At 43.3% G+C, this 23485-nt stretch overlaps 2 protein-coding genes across 2 annotated transcripts in view; both read right to left on the reverse strand.

The window, feature by feature from the left end:
* Window positions 1-491: 491 nt before the first annotated feature.
* kdm3b (lysine (K)-specific demethylase 3B) lies at window positions 492-16523 on the reverse strand. The gene is made up of 25 exons (XM_053428484.1): window positions 16029-16523; window positions 12938-13102; window positions 12139-12252; window positions 11755-11860; window positions 10847-10971; window positions 10703-10762; window positions 9859-10560; window positions 8598-9750; window positions 8304-8520; window positions 7966-8180; window positions 7706-7858; window positions 7326-7433; window positions 7085-7212; window positions 6704-7004; window positions 6351-6604; window positions 5673-5945; window positions 5388-5559; window positions 5181-5271; window positions 4117-4247; window positions 3862-3981; window positions 3494-3517; window positions 2726-2865; window positions 2279-2455; window positions 2039-2173; window positions 492-1465 (listed from the first exon to the last, which is right to left on the reverse strand). Exons 1-25 carry the CDS (start codon window positions 16224-16226, stop codon window positions 1385-1387), a joined length of 5343 nt encoding a protein of 1780 aa, XP_053284459.1. The 5' UTR covers window positions 16227-16523; the 3' UTR covers window positions 492-1384.
* A 1238-nt stretch (window positions 16524-17761) lies between these two features.
* Window positions 17762-23485, reverse strand: part of spon2a (spondin 2a, extracellular matrix protein) — an 11874-nt gene continuing 6150 nt past the window's right edge. Inside the window, exons 3-6 of the mRNA XM_053428890.1 lie at window positions 23156-23376; window positions 19424-19615; window positions 18902-19073; window positions 17762-18716 (exon numbers count right to left, since the gene is read on the reverse strand). Of these exons, the coding sequence (XP_053284865.1) occupies window positions 18529-18716; window positions 18902-19073; window positions 19424-19615; window positions 23156-23376 (773 nt within the window). The 3' untranslated portion in view covers window positions 17762-18528. The remainder of the gene's footprint in view (window positions 18717-18901; window positions 19074-19423; window positions 19616-23155; window positions 23377-23485) is intronic.

Below are 23485 nucleotides of genomic sequence, written 5' to 3' on the forward strand. Positions count from 1 at the left end.
GTACCTTCACCACATCCTGGACTCCTGAAAATGATTGGTTTCGACCCCATTGTCTCGTACAGGACGGTAGCCAACCCGTCTGTTTTGGGGTCAAACTCCCTGAAGTTGGCCTGAAGAGCAGCTGAGTCACAAAACTCACTGAACTCTCAGAGGATTTCATCGCACACTGAATCGTCTACATAGCCTTTACAAGGGAGTGCAACATTCTTCTCATTTGACGCACGCACAGCTCAAGCTCTAACCCTCAAGGCACTGCATGCTTCTCACCAGTTGGTGATGCACTGGACCCTTTTTTCATTAGCTTCTCAGTCGTAAATAAACAACATGAAAATATGAATATAACAAATTTCCATGACTTCTCCAAAACTTTGGGGATTATATTTTTTTCAAGAACTTTTCCATGCTTGGAAATACACATTTTACAATTCCATTTCTTTTCCAGGTTTTTTTATGACCGTAGGAACCCTTAAAGATACACATGACGCCAACAGTAATTTTTGTAACTTTTATTGTGAAAAATCAAACAGACTGCTAAGATCAATATATATTGATACGATGTTAATGGCCAGTAGTTCTGTTCAGCTGCAATTGGGATTTTTTGAACAATGGTGTTGGAAATCTTCCGTTCATTCAGTCCATGGGACAAAGACAGGTGACCAAACCCATGACTTAAAAAAACTGCCCCCTCTGAAGTCCTTCTGATCATTGTCTTGTGGTGTATACAAAGAAAAGACTTCTTTTTCTAAAACTGAAATAAGAAAACTAAAATACAAAACTTTGGTCTGCTTCACTTCACAGGCTGCTTCCCAAATTCATTTCAGCCACAGAGGGCCGAAGCAATCAGCTGTTTAAAAACTCCAACAACGAAAAAAATCTACAAAAACAGGTTAACCTTGCTCCTATTGAAGAAAAAAAAATATCGACGTCATCAAAATAGGAAAGTTAGCCCAGTACTCACATTTTGTCAGTCGCTTATATAGTAGCTGAACCTCTGCTCCAAAGGCACGTCAGCTTAACCTCCCTTACTCTCACATCATAGATATACAATGAGAACAACAGAACAAACACACTGACTTTAAATACGAAGTTAATCAGAAAAAAAAGAAAAACAACTAGACAAGTTTGAGCGTACTGTTCAACAGCGATAAAGGACTTCTTTAATCGGAACATTGACTCACCCCTCCCTGTCTAAACCCTCCCCAGATCAAATGTTCTCTTTCCGCAAAAACAAATCTTCACTGCCCAAAAAAACGCTACACTATCTCTGTACTCTGTAGCTTGTGTATGTAGGTGTGTAATGCTGTGTGTGTGTATGTGTGTGTGTGTGTGTAGTGGTGTGGTCTTCAGAGGGTGGTTGTCTTGGAACAGCGTTAAGTGAGCGGAACTAAGGGCGTGCTAGTTTCGGTTCATGGGCCTTCATAGTCCCAACAGCGTCCTTCACTGCGTGATAGATGATGTTCTTCACCTGAGGAGAATGACAGAAGAGTCTGTTAAAACGATGACAGACGGGGGAACAGTCTCCTGCCTCAGAACATCAATAACTCATTCAGGCTGGGGACTGACTTCAATCTTTTAATAGGAATGTAAACACAATACCATGTTTGCCTTCAGAAGAACCTTGTTATAAACGTCAGTCGGAGGTATGCATACTGGAAATGGTTTGGTTGCTTATATTGGTTGAACTAGACCCAACTTCTATGTTATCCCTCCACGTGAAACCAGCAGATTATATAAGGTGACCACCGATGATGATGTCAGGAGAGTTTCAGGGTGCTGTGAAGATGATCTCCACAGCGAGGTTAATACTTTACTTCCTGCCTCTGTATGCTGCACTCGGCTGCTCCACCTCTCACCTGACTAATGTGGAGGATTTTATGCTATTGTGAACACGTCGGTGCAGAAAACCTCTGGCTGTGTTGTGCATGTGTGAAAGGCAGACTACGGGGTAAACTCCATAGCCAATTCTCCGGATTTCCCCATTGAGGTCGGTCTGAAAATGGCTTGACACTGAAATGACATGAAAGAAAAGCAGACCGACCTGTAGCTTGTCTTCGTGGTTTGTATGAGTAGTGGACAGGTGTCTGAACTCCTGGGTCAGTCTGAAACAATGCCTCACATGCTCAGGAGAAACAAAGTCCTCAGCCACCTTGATACAGCTGTACAAGTTGTGCACCTGGGAGGGAAGAGCAGAGAATGTAAAATATGTTGATAAGAGATGAAAACATGACCACGTACCTTGAATCAAGCATCTAGAAGTTATGTTTGCTGTCATACTGACCTGGTGTGGTGCTCCAGCAGGAATGAATACAGCATCTCCCAAGAACTGTACTATGGCCCACCCCTGGACACCATATTCTTCATAGAGTCTGCGGCGCAGGACCTGGTCCAGGTACCAGCTCTGGTCATGAATGGGGTCATGGTCTGGGGGGTTTTCTTGACCCTGCTCCTCTCCCACCTGACACAGATATAGATTAACAACGGCATTATGCAGGTGATCCATGCGAACCATACAGCTATTTTGGTTGATGGAAAGCAGCTGATCTCTCCGATTTCTGTTTGTGCATTGTAATGGCTATGTGCTGACACGATGACATAGGTAATGCACTGTTCATATGCCGTTTTTAAAGAATGCTGGGTCTGAGGTTAAGATATTTCACATGCTCAGCCAGTGTCGGTGCAGCTTGAGAGATGAGACACTAGTTCGTAAAGACATGTTGCTGCTGACCTTTCGGAGCAGTTCTCTGATCTTTTCAGCGTCTTTGGCAGCGTAGATGTGCCAGAGAGCTCCAGGTTTCTCTTTCGCCTCATACACCCTCCGCTTCGTCATTTCGTCCACATCGCCCTCCTCGATGGTGGTCATGACCTCTGGAGGACAAAACATAAACATCAACGCACACATAAAGGGGAGCAAAGGGGCCATTGGCAGTGTCTCTTGATGACAGGGTCGGGTTGGTGTACAACAACAGCATGCCTATGGTCAGACTCTGTGTTACTGTAATGAGTGAGGGGAACCCTGCAAGGAAATGCATATGCCAATACTAAATGCCCTTCGTTCAAAATTCTTCACCCACAGTGTTGGGACAAGAGCACAGATGACCCAAAGCTGGCAGGAACTGAAGATACTGCTGTAACTATGAGATCCTGTGGGATCTGTGTTGATTCTAAGAATTCCCATTACTGCACTAACCGAACCCGACAGCTAGACACATTTTACTCCATCCCTGAAATGAATTAAGAAAAAGAACGAGTGGATCGCCAAAGGCAAACAATAGAAGTTCCAATGGCAACTGAGGTGTAAACAAAGTAAGTATTTAAATAAAAATAGAGGATGGGATGAATAAAAAAGCCACAATAGAAACTAACAGATGGGTCCCAGTGCTTTGGCCCCTACTTTACAGACAGTAACATAAGGATAGGGTGGAGGAGATTAGATGGGGAGTTAGTCAAGAAGAAGGGCATGCTGGTGAAGTGATACAATTGAAAGTCTACAGACCTTTGTGTCCAGACAGATCTGCCTCTGTGAATGAGAAATATTTGCCACAATGTAAATGAATGAGACAGACTGGAGGGTGAACTCAGGGTCCTATCCAAGCCAATCAAGCCTGGAGCAACTAAAACAGTACAAGCATGATGGAAAACAGCTCTGATAATGTTCTGCATGATTGTTTGTGGGAGATGAGATGGACCAAGGTGGAATGAGTGCGATCCAATGCTTGACATTTGTTTTCGTTTTATATTATAGTTTATTATACAGAATGTGTTTAGTATTAGAAATTAAATCAAATAATTTGCATTTATTATTGTAAAAAAATGTCTCTCGGGATGCAAGTAGTGTTTGTGATCTCATTTGTGTTTACTGACCGTGCTCCTGGCCTGCATCAACTTGAGGGATGCCAACATACACCATGACGTTGACAGCATCAGATACATCCAGATGAAGGTTAGTGGTTCCCACCTTTCTGTCTTCACTGGAGATTAAGCCTGGGGACGGCAAGGCAGGGAGAGAGAGAGAGAGAAGATGAAGACAAATAGGGTATACAATGGAGGGAAGGGGAGAAAGCGATGACACATCCAGGTGAGCTAACACTGGATGAAAAGTTCAGCCAAGGTTCTTACCATAGGCATTGTACATCTTAGGCCCGAGGTCAGGACGCACAAAAAAGTTGGGCAGACGGGCAGCAAGGTTTAGACGACCATCTCTCTTTGTGTACTCAGGCAAGGGGAGGTTATCCATCAGATCATCGAACCTGGGAAAAGTATGAGGAATGAATCGAATAAATGACCTTACAACTAAGCCCTGTGAAACAAACTGTGATTGGTAAATAGGTGCTATGCAAATCAAATTTGACTGAAGTAGGATTCACAAATTAGTTCAAAGAATCCTGAAGCTAACCTCAGTTGAAATGTTTGAGATAATGCACACAAACATTTTTTTGGGGAAGATAAAAAAAGAATAAGATTAAGATGAACAAACTATGAAAAGATCATGCAAGTGAAGGCACCAAAAGAGACAAATCATCAAATCACCAGGATCCTACAAAAAATGGCACATGAAAAATGAGAAATTCCAATTCCTACTTTATTGTCTGAGTTGTGCATGTACCATCCATTCAATTTATAACCCTAATACAATACACATTATTCTATATGATTATTATGTTGCACATTTGTAAATAAATCCTTCTGGTAGGGCTGGGTGATATGGAAAAAAATCTTATCACATCAAGGTAAATTAGATTAGTGGTATTACCTATCTTTGTGGGAACATGCTTTTGACACAATTTGCACTGCACGCTACTCTGCTACATTTCCTGTCATCATTTTCTCTTTTATCTTGCTCCTACTCTTAACATTCTGGTGTGCACGGCGGCAGTAGCTCAAACCTTAGCAGGTGTGCTGCAGCTACTCCTACGCTCTGTGCATCAACCAAACCTGACGTGGTTGTAACTCTATTCCACCCACATGATTGATTCCATGCTGCGCTATTCTCATTATTATTGGCTGTTTTTATTGTCTGTCAAAAAAGGATGGAACGAGTTTTATCGACTTTTTAACGATCGTGTCTTATATTTCTATCGAGGACAGGTTATTTTGCATAATTATCTTTATCGTTTTATCGCCCAGTCCTACCTTCTGGGGATGATGACATTATATGAACAACATATTTCTGGTTTCCTAACCTTGTGCGCATCATGTCCCTGAAGTCTTCACCTGGAGGCCAGTCCTTTAACTTCAACACCATGGGTTGGCCGTCAGTATCTTGCAGTCTCTCTACATTCACAAAAAAATAACATTAGTTATATAACTGACACCAGAGAGAAATGGGCATTAAATACAGTCAAAGGGAGATAAAGCCAATTTTTTTTTACAATTTATTGGGGACTCACTTTTGATGACCTGGAAACCATCCCAGAAGTCTCGCACCTTCACATCAGAGATGATGGCACAATTTCTACAGTTGACCAGGTCTACATCCTGGTCTCCAAACTCCTCACTGAAGGCTTCAGGACGCCACAAATTAGACTTCAGACGTTTATGTATCCCTGACACCAACACAGGCTGGACACATCGAAGAGTTCAGACAGCAGGCAGAGCAACACAAATCAACACAGGTAAATTACGACCAAAGTTTTTCCAACAGCCAACCATCATCCTTATCGTGTCATTCTTACTTGTCCCTGCTTCCAGCACTCTCTGAAGATCTTCCAGTTGTTGCCGTTGCTGGGATCTTGTAGGCAGAGGAGTCGTCCATCGCAGAGCCAGGAGTGCGAGGTATGTGGTTCTAAAACACTAAGGCCCATTACACCATCTTTGCGGCCCCCCAAAGCAGAAAGCTCGCCACCTTCAGAGGCCCCAGTGCGACGGCCTTCTGCTTTCTTGGTCTCTACAACCGAGGCAATGATGTGATCGAGGAAGTTCGGGAGGCTGCTCTTCAGCTTATCACTCTAAGAGACACAAGAGGGGCTTTTGTTACTCACTTGTGTACTTGTATTTACACTTGAGTAATATACAGTAAAGGTAGCACTATTTCTCCTGTTTTTCAAGTGAACGATTTGGTTAATTACAACCCCAGTCGATGGCAATAACACAAATTATAATCTGTTCAACTATAACTATTAATATATGTGTTTTTCCACAGTCGTGATATTATAAATAATAACAACTTTACGTAACATTTCTGAAAGACGTTATACAGTGGCTTGAAAAGGACTACAGCATTAGGAATGAGAAATTTCACAGTAAATCTACACATTTAAATAAAACTAAATAAAATAGAGCCAAAATATGAGATAAACATAAATATGGTTAGGGGTTAAAGACTACACAGAATAATAAGGGTTTCTACTTACGCCTGCTGTGCTAAAGACGGAGGGGAATGGTACGCCACTCTCTCCAGGACCCTGGGGGAGTTTTCCTGGTCCAGAGTTGAGCAGATCCCGCAGACTGGACCCCTCAGGCTTGGACTGGGCCATGCTTGAGCCCAGTAACAGGCTGTTAAATAGCTTAGGGCTAGAAGCAGATGGCTTTGACAGGGCACTGAGTGAGTCAAAACCGAAGGGAGGCCGGCTGTCTCGACTCATCATGGCCCGAAGTGAACCAGATTCTGGAAGAAAATGGTGATGCAACCTCAACTTTAATAAAGATTTGAATTTTTTGAGGGGCTCAAATTACACCGACTCTTTATTGCCTCTTTCCTACTTACCCTTGGTGTCATCCTTGGCTTTCTGTGTGGCCAAGTCTGCCAGCCAGTGCAGAGCAGAGCTGTTGCCCTCTCCCAATGAGCGCGACTCCTTGGCAGAGGACAGGGCGAGGTTACAGGGGGAGGACGTGCCACTGGTGGAGTTACTAGTACTGCCCACAACCTCCCCACCCCCACTGTCTGATGGTGCTGCCGTTTGTGTAGGTTCTGTTTTGATGGCTGACGCTTCTCCCTCTGATTTTGGTGTGGTGCCAAAACCAGAAGCTGCAGCTATAAGGCCGCTGCCGCCACCACTCGTTGTAGACTGCAGAGACATGCATAACTAAATGTTAACGCCTTCTTCATGGAGATATAAAAACTTTTGAATAAAAAAAAAAACATTACCTGTGAAATCCCATTGGGAGCAAAAGGGCGCACAAGAGGCTTGGTGTGTCGACTGGTACATGGACAATTGGCCTTAATACCCCACTTGCCTCTTGCTGAATGCACCATGTCTCCTATGTTGTATAGAGCTAAAAGAGATGGACAATTAAATCAATCATTCCAGCTCTTATTGTACTGATACAAGATCATATTAAATACTTGATGCTCTGAATTGATGATTCTTTCATAAAGCAAATGTTACCTGTCCCAGGTATAATCTGCGTAGGCATGAGGTTCTGTGGCTCATGAGGTTGACCTTTAGCACATTTCAACCAAGAGAAAACCTCGTCCTCTGAAACGTCGTCCACATCTAAAAAGGAGAAAAAATAAATTTGATACTTGCGCCAAAAAAACGTTTCACTCCTCCATAAGAAGCACAAATGCTTGATGAGGTGATGAGTTCCAGTAAGGGAGCTGTGAATTGACAAATACAACACTGACGTGTTTTTTTTTTGTGATACAGCTGGAAATAATGGTTAGAAAAAAGTTCAACAGCCCGGTTTGCTTTTGAAAATGTTCATTTAACACTGGAATAATGTAGTGAACACGATAAAGATCTCTAAATGTCACTGTTTAACTCACCCTCCCTTGGCCTGTTCCTGCGGAGCCGATAGCAGTCCAGACAAACTCCAAAGCCACACTTGCGGCACACCCAGTGGATGTTAAAGAGGGTGGTCTCACACACATCACACATTTCTCTGACGCCTCGCACAGCACGTTTCCATGCCACTTTCTCTGAAGGACAGGAATCAAAAAACAATTATATAAACCGATCTGAAAGGTTGAGTGTTAAGATGAAGAGATTGAACGTGAAGAAAAAGAGCAGATGCCTATATACTTACGGTGAGGTTCCACCATCATCATGGCCTCCTTCTCAGACATGACCAACTGACAGAACTGGTCTCCCACATTGGCCAGGATGTACTTGGATGTATCAAGGTCCAGCCCCTCTTGAACAGCTGGTGCAGGTAGCCACAAACTCATAGCCATGGAATCGCTCTGCTGAGGGCTCAGAAAGCCTTCCACGCGCAGCACACCTTTACGAGTGAAAGCCAACCTGGTCAAAGATTTAAAAAAGAAAAGTTGATTCAGTAAACAAACGATTTTGGGGGAAATTATAACATTGTCTATTCCCCAAACTTGCCATCATGACACTCAGTGTCTTAAAAAGACTACACACCTTCTGAAGTGGAAGAAACGACAGGCTACATTTGGGTCATCATCATCATCAGTATCTTCATCCGTATTCCGATATTTGCGGTAGCGCTCCAGGCGGCACTCACGGCATTTGTGCAAGTGAGGAGCTACATTGATGCAGGAACCATCCTGGAGAAAGGACTCACCAGACTGCTTCAGGCGACGCACCTTGCTCTGGTCTTTTAACACAGACTGGCCCACTGAAGGACACAACTTAAGTGTTAGTTCCGAATCTCAGTTTGTACCAAAGGATTACAAACACACTCAAGAGTCTTACCTTTGAACGGCTTGTTACGTGGACGGCCCTTAGTAGCCCCCTGGACTTTAGTTTTCTGCAACATGGCACCATCCTTAATGGGGAGTGGTGTGACTTGGCCCTTCTCTGGGCCCTCCTCATTCTCACTCAGGTCTGACAGATCACTGTTGCTGCTGGAGTCAGAGTCACGTTTGGATGCTTGGCTTCTTTCCTCCAGGGTAAACTTCTGGGATTGGCTCTTCTCAAAGGACACAGGCTCTTCTTCCATTCCACCAGGGATGCTTCCAAACATGCGGCAGCCTGAGGTGGATGATGGCATCTCCGCAGCCTCTTGCTCCTCCTTGGTCAAAGCCCCTTCACTCTGTGACTTCTGAGACACGGCTGGCGCTTGAGTGGAGGAAGAGCTGGGTGAAGCAGCTGCCGTGAGTGATTGGAAAGAGGAAGACAGAATCCCCTTAGGCGGCTCTGCCATAGTGAACAAGTTCGGCTTGCTGTCCGAGGTAGGACCCAGGGTCTGTGGCTCAGCCCCACCGAGTCCAGCAAACGGTGTGTGGGAGGTTTTGTCCCCATATGCCAGGAATGGATTAGTGGGCTCTTTGGAGGCTTGCAGAAAAAGGTTCTGGTGGCTATCTGAAGAAGTAAAACCCGATTGCATGCCTAAACCCCCCATGGAAGTTACATTATTACTGCTCTTCTTAGAAGCACTTTGGGCTCCAGGGGCGGCTGCCTGACCACCAATACTTATACTCGAGCCTCTTCCTCCTGATGACAGTTTGTTGAGTACACCATTTCCTGTTGGATGGGTGTCAGGCACTTTCGGCTGATTGGGCTTTTTCAGCCCTTCGGTGGAAGTTGCAGGCTTGAAAAGGCTTGGGGGCTCTTTACTCAGGCTCTCCGACACTGTGGTGAAGTAATTGAGGTCCTTGGATTGGGTCTGACCAGCAGTTAGGCTTGGGACAGAATTCTGGGTCATGCACTGGAAAAACAAGTTTTGGTCTGGCTGGGTTTGAGAATCACTCTTTGCACCACCAAAGCCAAAACCAAAAGGTCTGGAAGTGTCCTGGGAGGTTGTGGTAGGGGTCGGAGCTCCATTGGTCTGAGAGGTAGCATCTCCAAATCCAGGAGCAGCTGGAGCAGCCTGGGGCAAACGAAAACCCAAGGCAGTTTTCGACCCCTAAGAAACAAAACAATATGGTTGAGTTAATTTATATTAATTACAGAAATAAGATTATGATGAACATCAAATAATGGTGCTGACAGTACTGATCATTGATTGTCTTACCTCAGTCTGGCTTCCCCAGGCGGGAGCTTTAGAACTAAAACCAACAGCGGCAGAAAGTGCCACACTAGGGCCACTGTCATGTGACCAAGAAATCGTGACAGGCCCCGGGGAAACAAGAGCAGCCGTTTTGGAAAAGGGCGACTGGGAAGCATCCTCTCGGTCTGGCTGGGGGGACGGGGAGGCCTTGGGGGCAGGGGCCCCAGGGACCAGGCTTGGCATCTGACCCAATGAAGGGAAAGATGTGGTGGAGAAGGGAGAGGGGGCTGGTTTGAGGGGGGGAGGAGTGGGGGTGTGGGAAACAGGGGTTGTGGAGTCTGCTACCACTTGTGTGGTGAGTGAGCGGCCGTTTTCTTTGACGTGTGCTGGATATCGAGGAGGGGTAGCATTTGATTGGTCCATCTCGGGTGAGGAAATAGTATTGGGGGATGACACCCTTCCCTGAGCGAAGGTTCCATCTGAAGAGCTCCCATTTTTGGTTGTGCTGCTGACTCTTTCACCGGAGTCTCCAACCCAGATCCCCATCCCTTCCGCGGGGGGTTTGATGGAATCGACACAGTTTTGTGCGTTAGCTCCCGCATCTCCAGCTCCTTTGAAACGTTTCAAGTTTAGGTCATCCTCGCCTTCGGAGGGAGTCCTACGTCTACGTCCACTATCACCCTTTATTGTTTCACTGTCCTTCCTTCGCCGACCGTTCTTTCCAAGCTAAAAAGGGAAAAACATTATAAGAAGAAATTCATTTTCATAAATACATTTTTAAACAACTTAAGCAGATAATACAAACAATTTAAACAAAATATAAATGAGTGTAGACAGTTAAGTCCGACTTATAATATGACAATCTTACCTCCCCCTCTGCCAGCATGACATGGATCACACGAGGATCTACAATTTGATTCTCTTTTCCCTATGGCAAAATAGGTTTTATTTTAGTGGCTTCCTCTCACACATTAACCCAAATGTGCTCACTCAAAACATACGAGTCCTTTACCTTATCCAAGGTAATCTCCATAATGTGTGAAATAGGGTCGTGCTGTGAGACCAATCCTGAGGCCCAGCACTCCTCAAACTCTGGCTGGTACACAAGAACCCTGCGTCCTTGAATAGTGTATGAACCTGAGCAACAGTGACAAGGTACAAGTTACATTCAAACTTAATCAGATGGTACATTAGATGATATTTTAATTAGGGGTGATTAGTTTTGCTCAACGAGTGAAGTATTACCACCAATAGATTAGCAACATAATGTCTACCCACTTTGACACCTACTGCAACAGGCTGCTTTTGGATGTGCAACCATGTCACATGTTTCAGTTATGGATAAGTGATACATTTGTTTTACCTCGAAAGGATGTTTATTTAGACAATTTCACTTATTTAAACTGGGTTGTCAAGATTTACATTTGTTTAAAGAGTTAAACTACTGAAAATGGATAAATATCTGTTATTTAAGATCAGAATCTGTGTCATAAAAAGTCCAGAAAGTCCAGACCAGAAGTAGCAATGGTAACTTATGCCCTTGGGCGAGAGTTGAGCTGCAGTGTGTTTGGTGTTCCCGGTGGTTGCGTGTGAACGCGGCTCCAGTGGAGGATATCAGAGGAAATTTAGACTAGAAAATGGTGTAAATAATGCAGCTTTGAGTGGATTTAAAGGAAGGGGCTTATGGACACTTGGATGACACCACAGGAACAGTGTGGAGGCACATCATGTTTATTCCTGTTTTTCTTTTTTTTTTTTTATGTATGAAGAATCCATCACCAGTAACATCAATTATACTGTATTTGGCTGCAACTCGGTTTACCCGAGTAATTTTCTGTCCCCTTAAGACAAGCCACTGAAGATAGGAACAGAGGTAGAAAAAGAAAACAAAATTAACACTGGTTGAATGTGGTGTCTTACCCTTCCTGAAGATTTCTTGCAGTTCAAAGTCAGTGCGCCAGCTTGAGATGGCAGCCTGCAGCGAGGGATGCTCCAACAGCAAAGGGTGCCTTATGTCTTTATCAACCTGTACAAGGAGACAGTACACACTGTCCTGACATAGTGCTCACTACACAGCAATAATCTGGACCAAAAACTTCTCACTAGAGTATAGCATGAGACAACTAACTGATACTGCCTATAATATTTAATGGATTTTCCATGACAGTTTTATCATTTCAAGAGTTATATCAAATGTTCAGTATAAATATTGTTTGACTAATGTTTTATTACATTTTTTGTGATTCAATTAGCTGGTTTAAAACTACTAAAAGTTAAAACAAGTACTAAGAGAAACATACACACCTCAAACCTCTGGATTGTTTTGTTATCAGGGAGGAACTCAAAATTCTTGTTTCCAAAATACTCCACAGGAACCAAAGAACCTAAACCCACTTTATCCACGAGTGAGCGGAAGACCTGAGGAAAAAGACAACACCAATAAATTCTCTGAGCATGAAGAAAAATACTAAACAGGCTGAACATTTGTTTTAATCACAAGCGCAATATCTGTTTAAAAAAAAAAAATCGCTTAAAGTGATATTCAGGGCTAACACCAAATATCTGTTTTGAATTCAGTAATCTTTTACTTCTACTCATAATACCAATGTTAATACATTAACTGACTTTAAACATTAAGTGAACCATTGTGAGCTCCGTTTCGGTTGGAAAGCCTGGGAAGTGAATGGTGTCTTTCACCAACATCGGAGTCTGGCATAGACAAAATTTCATATTGAAACAAATATCAATGACCTGGAAAATCAAACTTGTGAATTCAATTCACAGACATCAGCAGTTCTTTAGATATTTCCCCCCCAGTTATAAATATAATCCAGAACACATTCAAATATCAGATTGTTTATGCAGTGTTTTATGGCTGTATGTTCACGTTACATATCTAACCTGCCCTAACCTCTTCATTTATTTATTTTTTGTCAGGGGAATGTTACAGTTTCCTTGGACTGGCCTCCATCAGCAAGTTCAGGAGAGTGATTGGACAGCAGTGATGGGTCTTGTTCTCCCGCACCACTTCCACAAGTCATACACACTATTTTGTATAAAGCAGACTTTCTTGCACCTATCCCCTGTCCAACAGTTTACTCACCAGAGCAGGCCAGGCAGTGGATGATGCTGGGGCTCCAGTAGTCCCGGTGCCGTCACTCCGATTGGCCCAAACGACAGAGTCTTCTACCAACACACCTTTCACCCCTTCATCATACACCTGCACCCAGGAGCACCGCTGTGAAGCGTTCTCAAACTCCACAAATACCTATTGAGAAACACAGAGAACAGAGTGTAAACATAAGGACTTTCATTGACAACTGCTTTACTGGAATTCACATTCAAGTAACACAAGCAAATGAAATCATTTAAAAATGTACGTTTTCTATGTAAACTTTTCATGCAAATGTTGCTTCTAACAGTATGAAGCACTGCGTCTTGTCAAATTGTAAGTTTATACATGTTACTAGTACAATACAATCAAACAACCTATTCTTTTGCAAATTTGTTACAAATCAAACTTCAGAGTGGTCCGGTCAATAAAAGAGCTAGATGTGACAGACCGACACACATTAACAAGCCCGCTGGTAGGATAACAAGGAAGGAGTACCTGCCAATCATTATTTATCGTGATGCTTTTGTTTAAAGAATAAATAGCAGAAAATGGCCGACAATTAACAAAAGCCAACATTCAAATCATGGCATCAAACACAAGAATAACTTTGTTGCTGACTAGGGGCAATACAGAGATATGTAAACTGCCATAGTAAATGTATTCTTTACTATGATAATATACTACAGGCATACACTAGGGACTTCTATGTAGTCGTGAATGGAAATGTCTCAGTTGGAGGTGTCTTGGTCTTTTATAATTACATTTTTTCATAATCATTTATCCAGTGGGCATGAATACCTGTCTCCTTATGGAAGATGCTTTTTATGTTTATAACCTTTACTGTGACCAAAAACAAACAATAAAACTGCACCAATTACCATTTATGAGCAGACTGAACAATAAACTAATTTGCCAATGTTTCCAAATACAATGAAATGCACATGGTAAACTTCACTTCATTCCTTCTCTCATATACAGTGTGACATTTGTACCACTGACTTTATCACAAAATCTGAAGACATCATGACACCTCCCACTTGTCTATGATGTTAAATTGATTGTATCACTTTGTCGATTTCAGTGAAGTAAAACACCACAGACACTTCAGAGGATTTTAACAGCAGCTGTTCAATGTGAATGTGAGACAAGCTGTGAGAAACAGACCGGGATGCTATCAGCGTGCCGTGCCTGACTCCCATGGTCGCTTGCTGCTTCTGGGCAAATCAGGGTTGAGTCCAGGTGGAACATTTCATGGAATGTTATTGATTAACACAACTGATATAACTAACTAGCCAATTGCCCACCTGCCTAGATTCAAAAGGAAAGGGGAAAAGGAGCTGTGGAGTGAGTCAGAGAGAGAATAATTTGTGTTTTTATGTATGTATATCGATATATATACACCTTCATCAGGAAACGTCAATTATTCCTTTGGAATTGGGTCAAAATGTAAAAAAATACTAACTTAACTAAAGTGAAAACAAGAACATTTCTAGAAACACCCCTTAGTCCAGATCCAAGCCAAAATTTAATTGGTTATTTCTTGGCTCATGTCTCAAGTCTCGTGGAAATCTGTTCAGTAGTTTTTACATAATCCTGCTGCACAAATAGACAAACAAACACAAACTGGGTCTTAAGTAGTAGCGATAAATAACATATACCTTTGGTATAGTTTTTTAAACTACAACTATTGTATCGGTGTGCCAGAAAATGGAAATAAACAGGGTAAACCAGAAGGGCAATCAGAGAGAGTACACCTCCATCAAGGCTGCTTGGAAAAAGCATTACATACACATTTGTTGCTATGAGTAACATGTGCCATGTACACAGATTTTTCCTCCCAATTATTTACCAGTATCTTAATAAACCACTTAATCTACACTCCCGATAACCCGGAATGAGTCATGAGGACTCTATATGCGACGTAAAAACAGAAAAAGAAACTTAAGAGTCTTACATGTCTTTGTTTGTGATTATGAAAAGTGTTTTGAGAGTAGAAGAAAAATATGGGAGAGCACTTGTCTTTGACTCCCTTTGTAACTGCACAATCACATCTTAGAATCAAGGACCTCGGTATGACTGTACACTTGTCAGGACTCAAAATGTTAGCAGGACCGAAGAACCAATTTGTCCAACATAACAGACATGTTCAATCCTCTGCCCCATTATTGTATATATCACTGAAGGATCATCAAAAAATATCCTTTTTGTTGAAGGCTTAACAGAGAACCACTCTTGGTCTACGAAAGTCAGATGTGCACCCTCCTGCTTCTGAAGTTGGATAGTTTTGCTCGAGTTTAACAAAGTGGTTTTTTTTCTGCAAAGGGTCACAGGACCATCAGAGTGTTATATTTTCGTTTCATTTAAAATATTTAATGTTATTGATTTAAGTCATGTATAAATCTAGTATGCGTGTTATGTTTTTATTTATCTAGTAACCTGCATTTTAGCTAGTCAGAGACAGCTTTTATGTAGGTCACCCACCGCCCCATTTTAGGCAAATCTCACTGCATTTTACTACACAAAGCTTGAATTTGAGTCAAATGTTTGATTAATTAAAGTTTGAGTTGAATTGAAAAGTTTGGAGTTAGTCTGAACATCTAAAGATCTGCACCAGAAAGTTAAGTAGAACAAATTCCCAGTTTACCTTGATATGGACGTGTGCGGCCTTTAACTCGACTGACAAGCTAACGCTGATCTTCGCTGCTGCTTCAAACAAATCTATAACAATGTGGCGATGATTAAATGTCCTCTAACATGTATGGACTTTAGCATTTATCGCTACGGTGCGAGGATTCGTGTAGCTGGAGCTGAATGTCATTCGTCCAAAAGCTAGAGATCTAACAAAGCCAAGGCCACAAAATCCCCGGCCTCGAGTTTAGCTTCGCCTCACTGCCTGCGACTTGTAGCTAGCTGATATATGTGCGAGCTAACGTTACGAGTCGACCAACTTACCGACAGTGGTGGTGAAAATGGAGCTTAATGCGGCAGGAAACATACTTAATGGCTAACACGCGGTTTTAATATTTATTAGCGAGTATTTCACCATGAAGTGCGGCATCGTTTGTATGTAAACACTGACCGTCAGTCCTGCAGCTGCGCTTGTTGTTGTGTTCGCCTCCGCGTCGCTAACCTCCGGGGCGGCCAGGCCGATAACGCTCACCGCCCGCACCGTCCCCCGGAGCCAGGCAGCCTGCCCCGGCTCGGATCCATTCGCAGGCGTGCCTTCGTTGAGGAGCAAGAGGAGACGCTTCCCTATCAGTTCGAGGGAGTCCCCCATGGTTTGCTCTCAAGCTAGCTGCCCTCCGTGAGCTGCCGTCCAACAGTGGAACTTCTCCGCCCGGGATGGGAACTCAAGAGCGGAACGAAATTAGCAGAAAACGACGGCGACTTTCTAACCGACGTTAGTGCGAGAGAGGGGTCGTCTCAGCCGGTGCATCCGCGGGCACAAAGCGGCGGACCGAGTCACGCCAGGAGCTCAAGTAGTCGAGATGTTATTGTCCTCCGTGCTAACGTAACTCTCCTGCTCTGTCCGCCATTGAGCCCTGCAACAATCAAACGCACTCCTCGTCGACAGGCAGCACTGCGGAGGCACACAGCGAGAGGATGCGCGGCGACAGTGACCTCTAGTGACGGGGCCGAGCAGCGCAATACAAACCACCGTGGGACGCTTTGTTTTGTTGGTTTTTCCCTGCAGGATTTTGCGCAGCAGAGGCGGACCTCCTCGTCTCAGGGAGGAAAAGTTCATCCCCTTCCATGAAATACAACATTCTTTCATTTCAAGTCAAACCTGCCCTTTTCTAGGTAGATATCACAATTGATGTACTTGTTATTAAGATCTGAACAGAGCTGGTGTTCATTTCTATTTTTGCCTAGGCACATGAGGCAATATTTTCATAATTGTATTCTCACAAGAGTCTAAAATCGGACGGATTTGCATAATTTATAGGGCATAAACTCTTTTCCTGGTTTATGTCGAATACGCTCATGTCAGATTTCCATCTTAAACGCCCTTTATATTTTCTAATTTGTTATTTCTCATCTCACGTATTCAGTCTATGCTAAATTAATCACAAGGTGAACTGTCCCTCAGTTTGGGAGGCTCACCACCTCTCCTACACACCTTTCCGTTGTAAATCAGCCTCTTGTTCGACATACAAAAAATAAAAAGGTATAGTTTAGAAAAATTTAAATAAAAAAGTTACAGAAAAAACATATTACTAAATATAAGGCACGTAGGTAAATCATACCTTAGATGATTTATCTCTCTTTGTGTTTTTACTGAAATTAAAATGACTTTGTTGTTGTTGTTGTTGTTGTCGTCGTCGTCTATAGTAGCAGTGGTAATTGTCGTGACAGCAGTAGTACTTGAGTTGTTTATCATGACCACTAGGCGGTGCTACACTGATACAAACTTGATTTCACCCAGTGAGCACTTACGGCATGTTCATTTAGACATTACTGTAATATATGAACCCGTCAAACACCACGATTAAAGCATGAAGCACTGGGTTATCAAGCTGTAGGACAAGGAGGAGAATACATATAAATTTCATCTATAAATAAGTCACTTCTATTTTGGTGAATGCAAGGCATCGTAACCTTTTCATACTGTGATATTTACAGCTGTGTATTTTCTGCTCTCAGGCTGTGAGAGTTCAAATAAAGAGAAGTCGAATTGTATTACTGGAACCATGCAAATCCAGAATGTCATTTGGCTTTACAAGAGTTCTATATTCAAACTTTGCCTTTACATAAAACATACTGCAAATCCAAAGCCATACAGGGTATCACATCATCACAGATGTCTTCCAATTGAAAAACACTTCCATATTTATTCATGACTTATACAAGATAAGATACATTATACAGTATATACAAAATATCAACATTAAAATATCAAAAGAGATGATAAAACAAATGTTTATCTTTACTTTTTAATAAAAACCTGCATCTTGTTACAAAATGGGTCTTCATACTGGCCCTATGCTTTGAGTCAGCTATCCATTTTTGTATGTTTGCGGAAGGTGATATTTAAAAATCAGGGTGTGAGGTTATTTTTGAAAGAGCTGCATGTGTCAAGCATGGATATGTTACCTATGTAAACTAATGCCTGTAGGTGTGCAGTATGTGCAAGGACCTTTGTGTGGACATTTCTGTGTGCACATGTTCAAGATGTACATTTTTGACTCTGTTGTGCTGCTATCCATTTGCACTTTAAATACATATGTTGTTGGAAACGAACCAACAATGATAGGTCTCGTAAAAGTTTGTGAGAGAATGAAGGCTGTGCATCTCCCTGTGAACATTTCTATTGTCCTTCCAGGGCAATGTGTAATAATCGCTTTGTTTAAAGAATTCATTCAAATACACCTGGAGGAGCGTACACTCTAAAAGATAATGTGCTCCACCGACAATGCAGCAAGTCTTAAATTCCCCCCAATCTGGCTGTAGCAAAGACAAAACATCCACTGCATTATCAAGAAGATGCTCGAGATGAAGCAACATTTCTCAGTCCAGCAGTGATAACATGAGAGTCAGTGTTGAATACTGGCAGCGTCTGTAACAGTGCACTCTGTGGGTTACTGGAGTTTCATACAGCTGTGTGGGACACACTCAGCCTGTTCCTCCAGCTCAGGGCAGGGAGTCCCAGCATTGGCCGGCCGCAAAAGGATATAACGAGTGCGGTGACGAACACCCCCTCTGGAGCAGGGACCTAGACACCAACCCCAGGAGGACCAGAGAGACACTTCACAGTCCAGTGGTGTCACTTTGTGGAGCAGAGATAGAACGAGAAATGAAAGAAGTATGTGTGAGTCAACACAAGTATCAGTGATCTCTGCTGGTTTAGCATTTTTTTTTACGTCTTTGTGGATATTCCTTTTAATCATCATCTGGTTTTAAATGTTGGATGGCCCATGTAAAAGGCATCGGTACCACTCATGTGGGTCTCACCTGAGAAGCGCCGGGGGTTGATAGAGTTGGGCAGAATGTGATTGGACATCGGGGATTGATGGCCAGGTGATCCGTTCTGTCGGGTGATCCTTATGCTGGCGATTGGTGGAAGCTCCTTTAAGCGTGGATAGTAGAAGGAGTTGGCCGGGTGGTTTGGCATCTGAGATGTGATCTGAGCAAGTTGGCGAAAAAAATTAAATGAGCAAAACCGTGTGGTTTGATTCTTCAGGAGAGCCAGCAGACTGTCATCTCACATTTAAATAACACAATGGCTCACTTTAAAACACATGCTAGAATCGGATAAGATGGTGTATGATGCAATAGAGGCCATTTTTACTCAAATCTCTTCAGGTCAGGCATCAGGGACACCAACCAATCATTTAAGTGGAGACAGCTAATACCTATGCCCCATTCACATGCGGGTGAACTATTTAAAGAATAAAACGACAGCCATCCCCATTGCTTTGTGTCACCATGAAATCATTGCAGGGATGCATGCTGGTGAACGATGCAGGAGCTCACCATTGTGATATTTTCTGGGGGACTGCTGGGGAAGTTGGGAGAGGAGAAAGTGAATCCGCTGTCCGTCCCTGCATCATACGGCTGGAGGTCAATGGTCACTTCCTGTTTCCACTGGCTGCCCTCGCAAAGGTTTATGCCGTCCACACCGACAAACCAGTCAGGGCTGGGGATCATCTTCACCATCAGAGACAACTGATGAACAGAGACACAAAGTGCAATTAGTTTAAAGTGCTTTGCCGCCCCTGCTATATTTAATTCACAATTAAAATAAATAATTAACCATGAAAAATTAAACATGGATCAAATTAACCTGATCAGATAAGTTATTTATTAATCAACCTACTCAGCGACTTATAAATAAAAGCAGGACTAATAGAAATGGAGGAGGGTTAAAATGTGTGTGTCTTTGTCGGTCACTTCCCCACTTGGGTCCAGACTGAAATATCTCAATAACTGCACACCCAGGTCCCCATCAGGATGAATTCTAATATCTCTACAACACTCTTTTTTTCTTCTACATCATCTTCCAAACCATAACACTTGTGATTCGTACAAGATAACTGGTTTGCACATCCTGAATGCGATTACATGTGTATTTTTACTATGTCAATTTGTAACTGCAAATAAAATAACGTGCAGGGAAATACATTTATAATCAATCCCACAGGAGACCAGATCACATCTGTGATTCTTTTCATGGCTCCAGTCAAGAGTTGAGCTGCAGGAGTTTGGATGAGGACGAGCTGTTCGCTTCCTCTTTGGTGGAGAAAAGGAAAAGAAGTGTTACATTGCCCCTTGTCTATTGATGTATGTTTTGCTGAAGATAATACGTTAAATGAAAAATAGTAATATAGGTAGAGAGCGGGTAGAAGAAGATGAACCCTAACTGCTCCAGATGTTGCTCCATCAGTGTGTGGTTGATAGAAAATTGGGATAAAGATGTGTTGTTTTTACAATTGACCACACGCACACTGTTGTTGCAGGATTTATAAACTCTAACATTTGTAAAGGCAGGGCCTGGGGACTGCATGTGTGTGCTCCCATGCACCCACTTCGTTTCCTGTGCAGGGTTACACAGTGTCTCCTGTGTGATGGATGTTTTCCGAGAGCTGGTGACCTCATACAGGAAGTGGCCTACGGGTCAGCACACGCTGAGGTGGCAGACACCCAGAGAACACCACAGCTGAAAACGCCTCCTCACTTGTGGCCCGACATTCGAGGACCTGGAGCTGTGCTCAGGGTCGGATGAGTGGGGCTGGACATCTTTGGATGTGTGGGAAAGGCTGGCCTGGAGTCGGATAGAGTGCTGGATGAAAGAGTGCAGGACCAGACATCAGACCAGCTCGCCACTTGTGGTGGGGGTCAGGCTGTGTTCATAAGACATGCGCAGGGTCTGTTGCTTAAATGTGGTGCATGGCAAGAAACAGAGGAATCCAATTAGAAGCAGCTCTGTTGCTTTTTAGAATCCTCGGCTGATCCCTTCCTTCCTTTCTTTCCTCCCTCGCTAACTTTGCTCCCTCCTCTTGTCCTTCTTGCCCTGAACCAGCGTCTCTTTCCAAGAAGCCATCCTGCTATATCCATTGGGCCACTCAGTAAGGATGTCAGCTCTGGGGTATCCCTCGTCGCTGGCTCGATCTGTTTGCGCTGGTTTGCAGTGCACAGGACAGGAAGTGTTTCGGGAGCACAGACAGTTACTCAAAGCTCCCATGATCCTACTCACTTTTTTCTTCATCACAGCAAATCTTTAGAGTTGGCCCGAAGAGAATGAGTCGATCAAGAAAACACGCAGCACAGACGTGCGGCACGAGCACCTCAATGCTCCGTTGACGTTGACCCATTTTCCGTGAAGCCGGTGATCATACAGAATGCCGAATCTTCAGCGATAATGCCAACTGGATCCCAAATGGTACTTATATAATGGAACTTGATTGCTGTTATCTGTCTGTTTTGAATTACACACTTAACAGCAATAGCAGGAGGCTGATGAATTACGGAGATAAAAATCATATGTGTTTGGGATTTTTGGAGCGTTGCGTATGACTGTTTTGGTTTGTGGGCAGGAGGGACGGGATGGTATTTATAAAGGAGAGTGTGAGAGAGAAACAGACACACAGGAAAGCACGACGAAAGACAAAGCTTTCCACAGATTCGTATTATTCGGCTGGTGACATTCAACACAAACGCACAATAATCATATTGTGTGTTTACTTTTTTTTGTCATCTGCCATTTCGTCCACTAATCTAAAACAGACGGAGTCATTTAAAAGCAGACGCAGACATCCTGTAACCAGACGACGAGCTGTAAGCGGCTGCCCATGACGAGCGCTAAACAAAGATGCCCTCTGACAGGCGTGTTTATGATATTTAAGGACCCTCGCGTTCAGGCAGTGGAATAACTAATAAATAAATGTAGGTCAACAGACTTTCAGGCAGGAACCCACCAATTTCTAAGAGCTCTAGTAAATATTGCCCCCTTCCCTCTTCACTGCTTCCCCTCTCATTTATCAGCTGCATGTGCTTTACACATAAAGAAATACTTTATGGATGAATACCTAGGATCCATGGCTCCCATACTTACTCACCATTCTGCACCAGTGGTACCCTGTAGTCCAGCAACCAGCAAAGGTGCAACCCAGCTGGACACTGAGCCTTTAGCCAAACACAGTCCACATGTATCAGCCCCTTTATTGTCCTTAAATGTGGCATCTTGTGGGACTTTATTCGTTTAGATCTACTAAATTCCATGGGCAGCCTCTGCATGAAGTCGTTTCAGTGCAACGTGTCCTTTTTGTGTTTTCGTAGATGGACGTCTTAATGTGAGTATATAACGTGACTGGGATGGTTGTGGATCTTTATTGATTTACAAAGCACTTTGTTTATAATTTGGATGGTAAAAGAATAGTTTAAAGATGGTAATTATGCGTATTGTTTTATTCGGTTATGTTCAATATTGGGCCCCCCGCTCTCTTTTGCCTTGAGCCCCCAAAATCCCTTGAAATAGCACAACAATTAAAGGGATAGCAAGAAACTAGAGGGAATATTTTCCCTACTTACCCAGACTTAAAGGTTTAATGTGTAAGATTTAGGTGAAAGGGATCTATTGGCAGAAAGTGAATATAAAATAATCTTCGTGGCAGGAATTGTTGTTTTCTTTACTCTCGAATGGGTCCCCTCTACGGAGGCCACCATGTGTTTTACAGAAGTCCAAACAGGACTTCTGTAAAACAGGACATATAAACAGTGAAGTGTCATAACCAAAAGGTCAGAGAGTGTCACAGGACTTCAGGAGGTCACTGCAACAGGTCCAGACAGAGCCTGGTTTGTTGTTAGTTTGCAGTCTTCATGTTGAAGCTAAGCTAACATGCTGCTGGCTCCAGCTTCATGTTCACCCTACAGAATCAATCTTCTCCTCCAGAAACGAGGGGAACAAGCATATTTCCCAACGACTCTTTTCAGGGGGAAATCATCCTGAGTGTGCAGAGTTCACTGGGACAGGCAGCAGACAGAGCGCAGACTGGTGCAGGATGGATGTGGGCTTTCCTGGCTGCAGGGCTTCAGCACTGAGCTAAACATAGTCTGACTGGATGGTGGAAAGAAGAGGTGAAGTGTTTGGTCGTTATTGGGAGGTCACTGAAAGACTGAGTAGATTTAGTCAAACAGATGGTTTGTGGGACTTACTGTGTCTGAGCAATTTAAATTATTTTTTCTCCCTCTTTTTTTATGCGTGCTTACCAGTGAGCTCCGGGGCTGCATGAGCAACTCCGTGGAGCTGTGCCCGATGCCGTCAGGGATGCCGGCCGTTCGGTACATGGCGCCAACCGCGCGTCTTTTCCTGGCCTCCTTGGCCGCCTTCATCAGCTCCACCGTCAGACCAAGTTCAGCAAAGATCTGTACCCCTGCACTGGCTGGGGCGCCCTCCTCCCACAACCGAAAATGACGAGTGTGGCTCACCGCTATGGGGAGAAAAGAAACACAATAAAGTAGACAGGAGTAAGATACTCATTCACTGGAATACATATCAATGTCATTGAGGTACCACAGAGCCTCAGCCAGACGGTGAGA

This window comes from Pleuronectes platessa, chromosome 8 (assembly GCF_947347685.1).
Source record: "Pleuronectes platessa chromosome 8, fPlePla1.1, whole genome shotgun sequence".
In the NCBI taxonomy this organism is placed as follows: domain Eukaryota; kingdom Metazoa; phylum Chordata; class Actinopteri; order Pleuronectiformes; family Pleuronectidae; genus Pleuronectes; species Pleuronectes platessa.

Excerpts from the sequence above, each read along its gene's own strand:
- kdm3b (XM_053428484.1), bottom strand. The coding sequence starts at position 16,226 with ATGGGGGACTCCCTCGAACTGATAGGGAAGCGTCTCCTCTTGCTCCTC. Across the intron at positions 4,248-5,180 it reads AGGGACATGATGCGCACAAG|GTTCGATGATCTGATGGATA; the intron begins GTTAGGAAACCA and ends TACTTTTCCCAG. Across the intron at positions 2,456-2,725 it reads TCAGAGAACTGCTCCGAAAG|GTGGGAGAGGAGCAGGGTCA; the intron begins GTCAGCAGCAAC and ends TATCTGTGTCAG.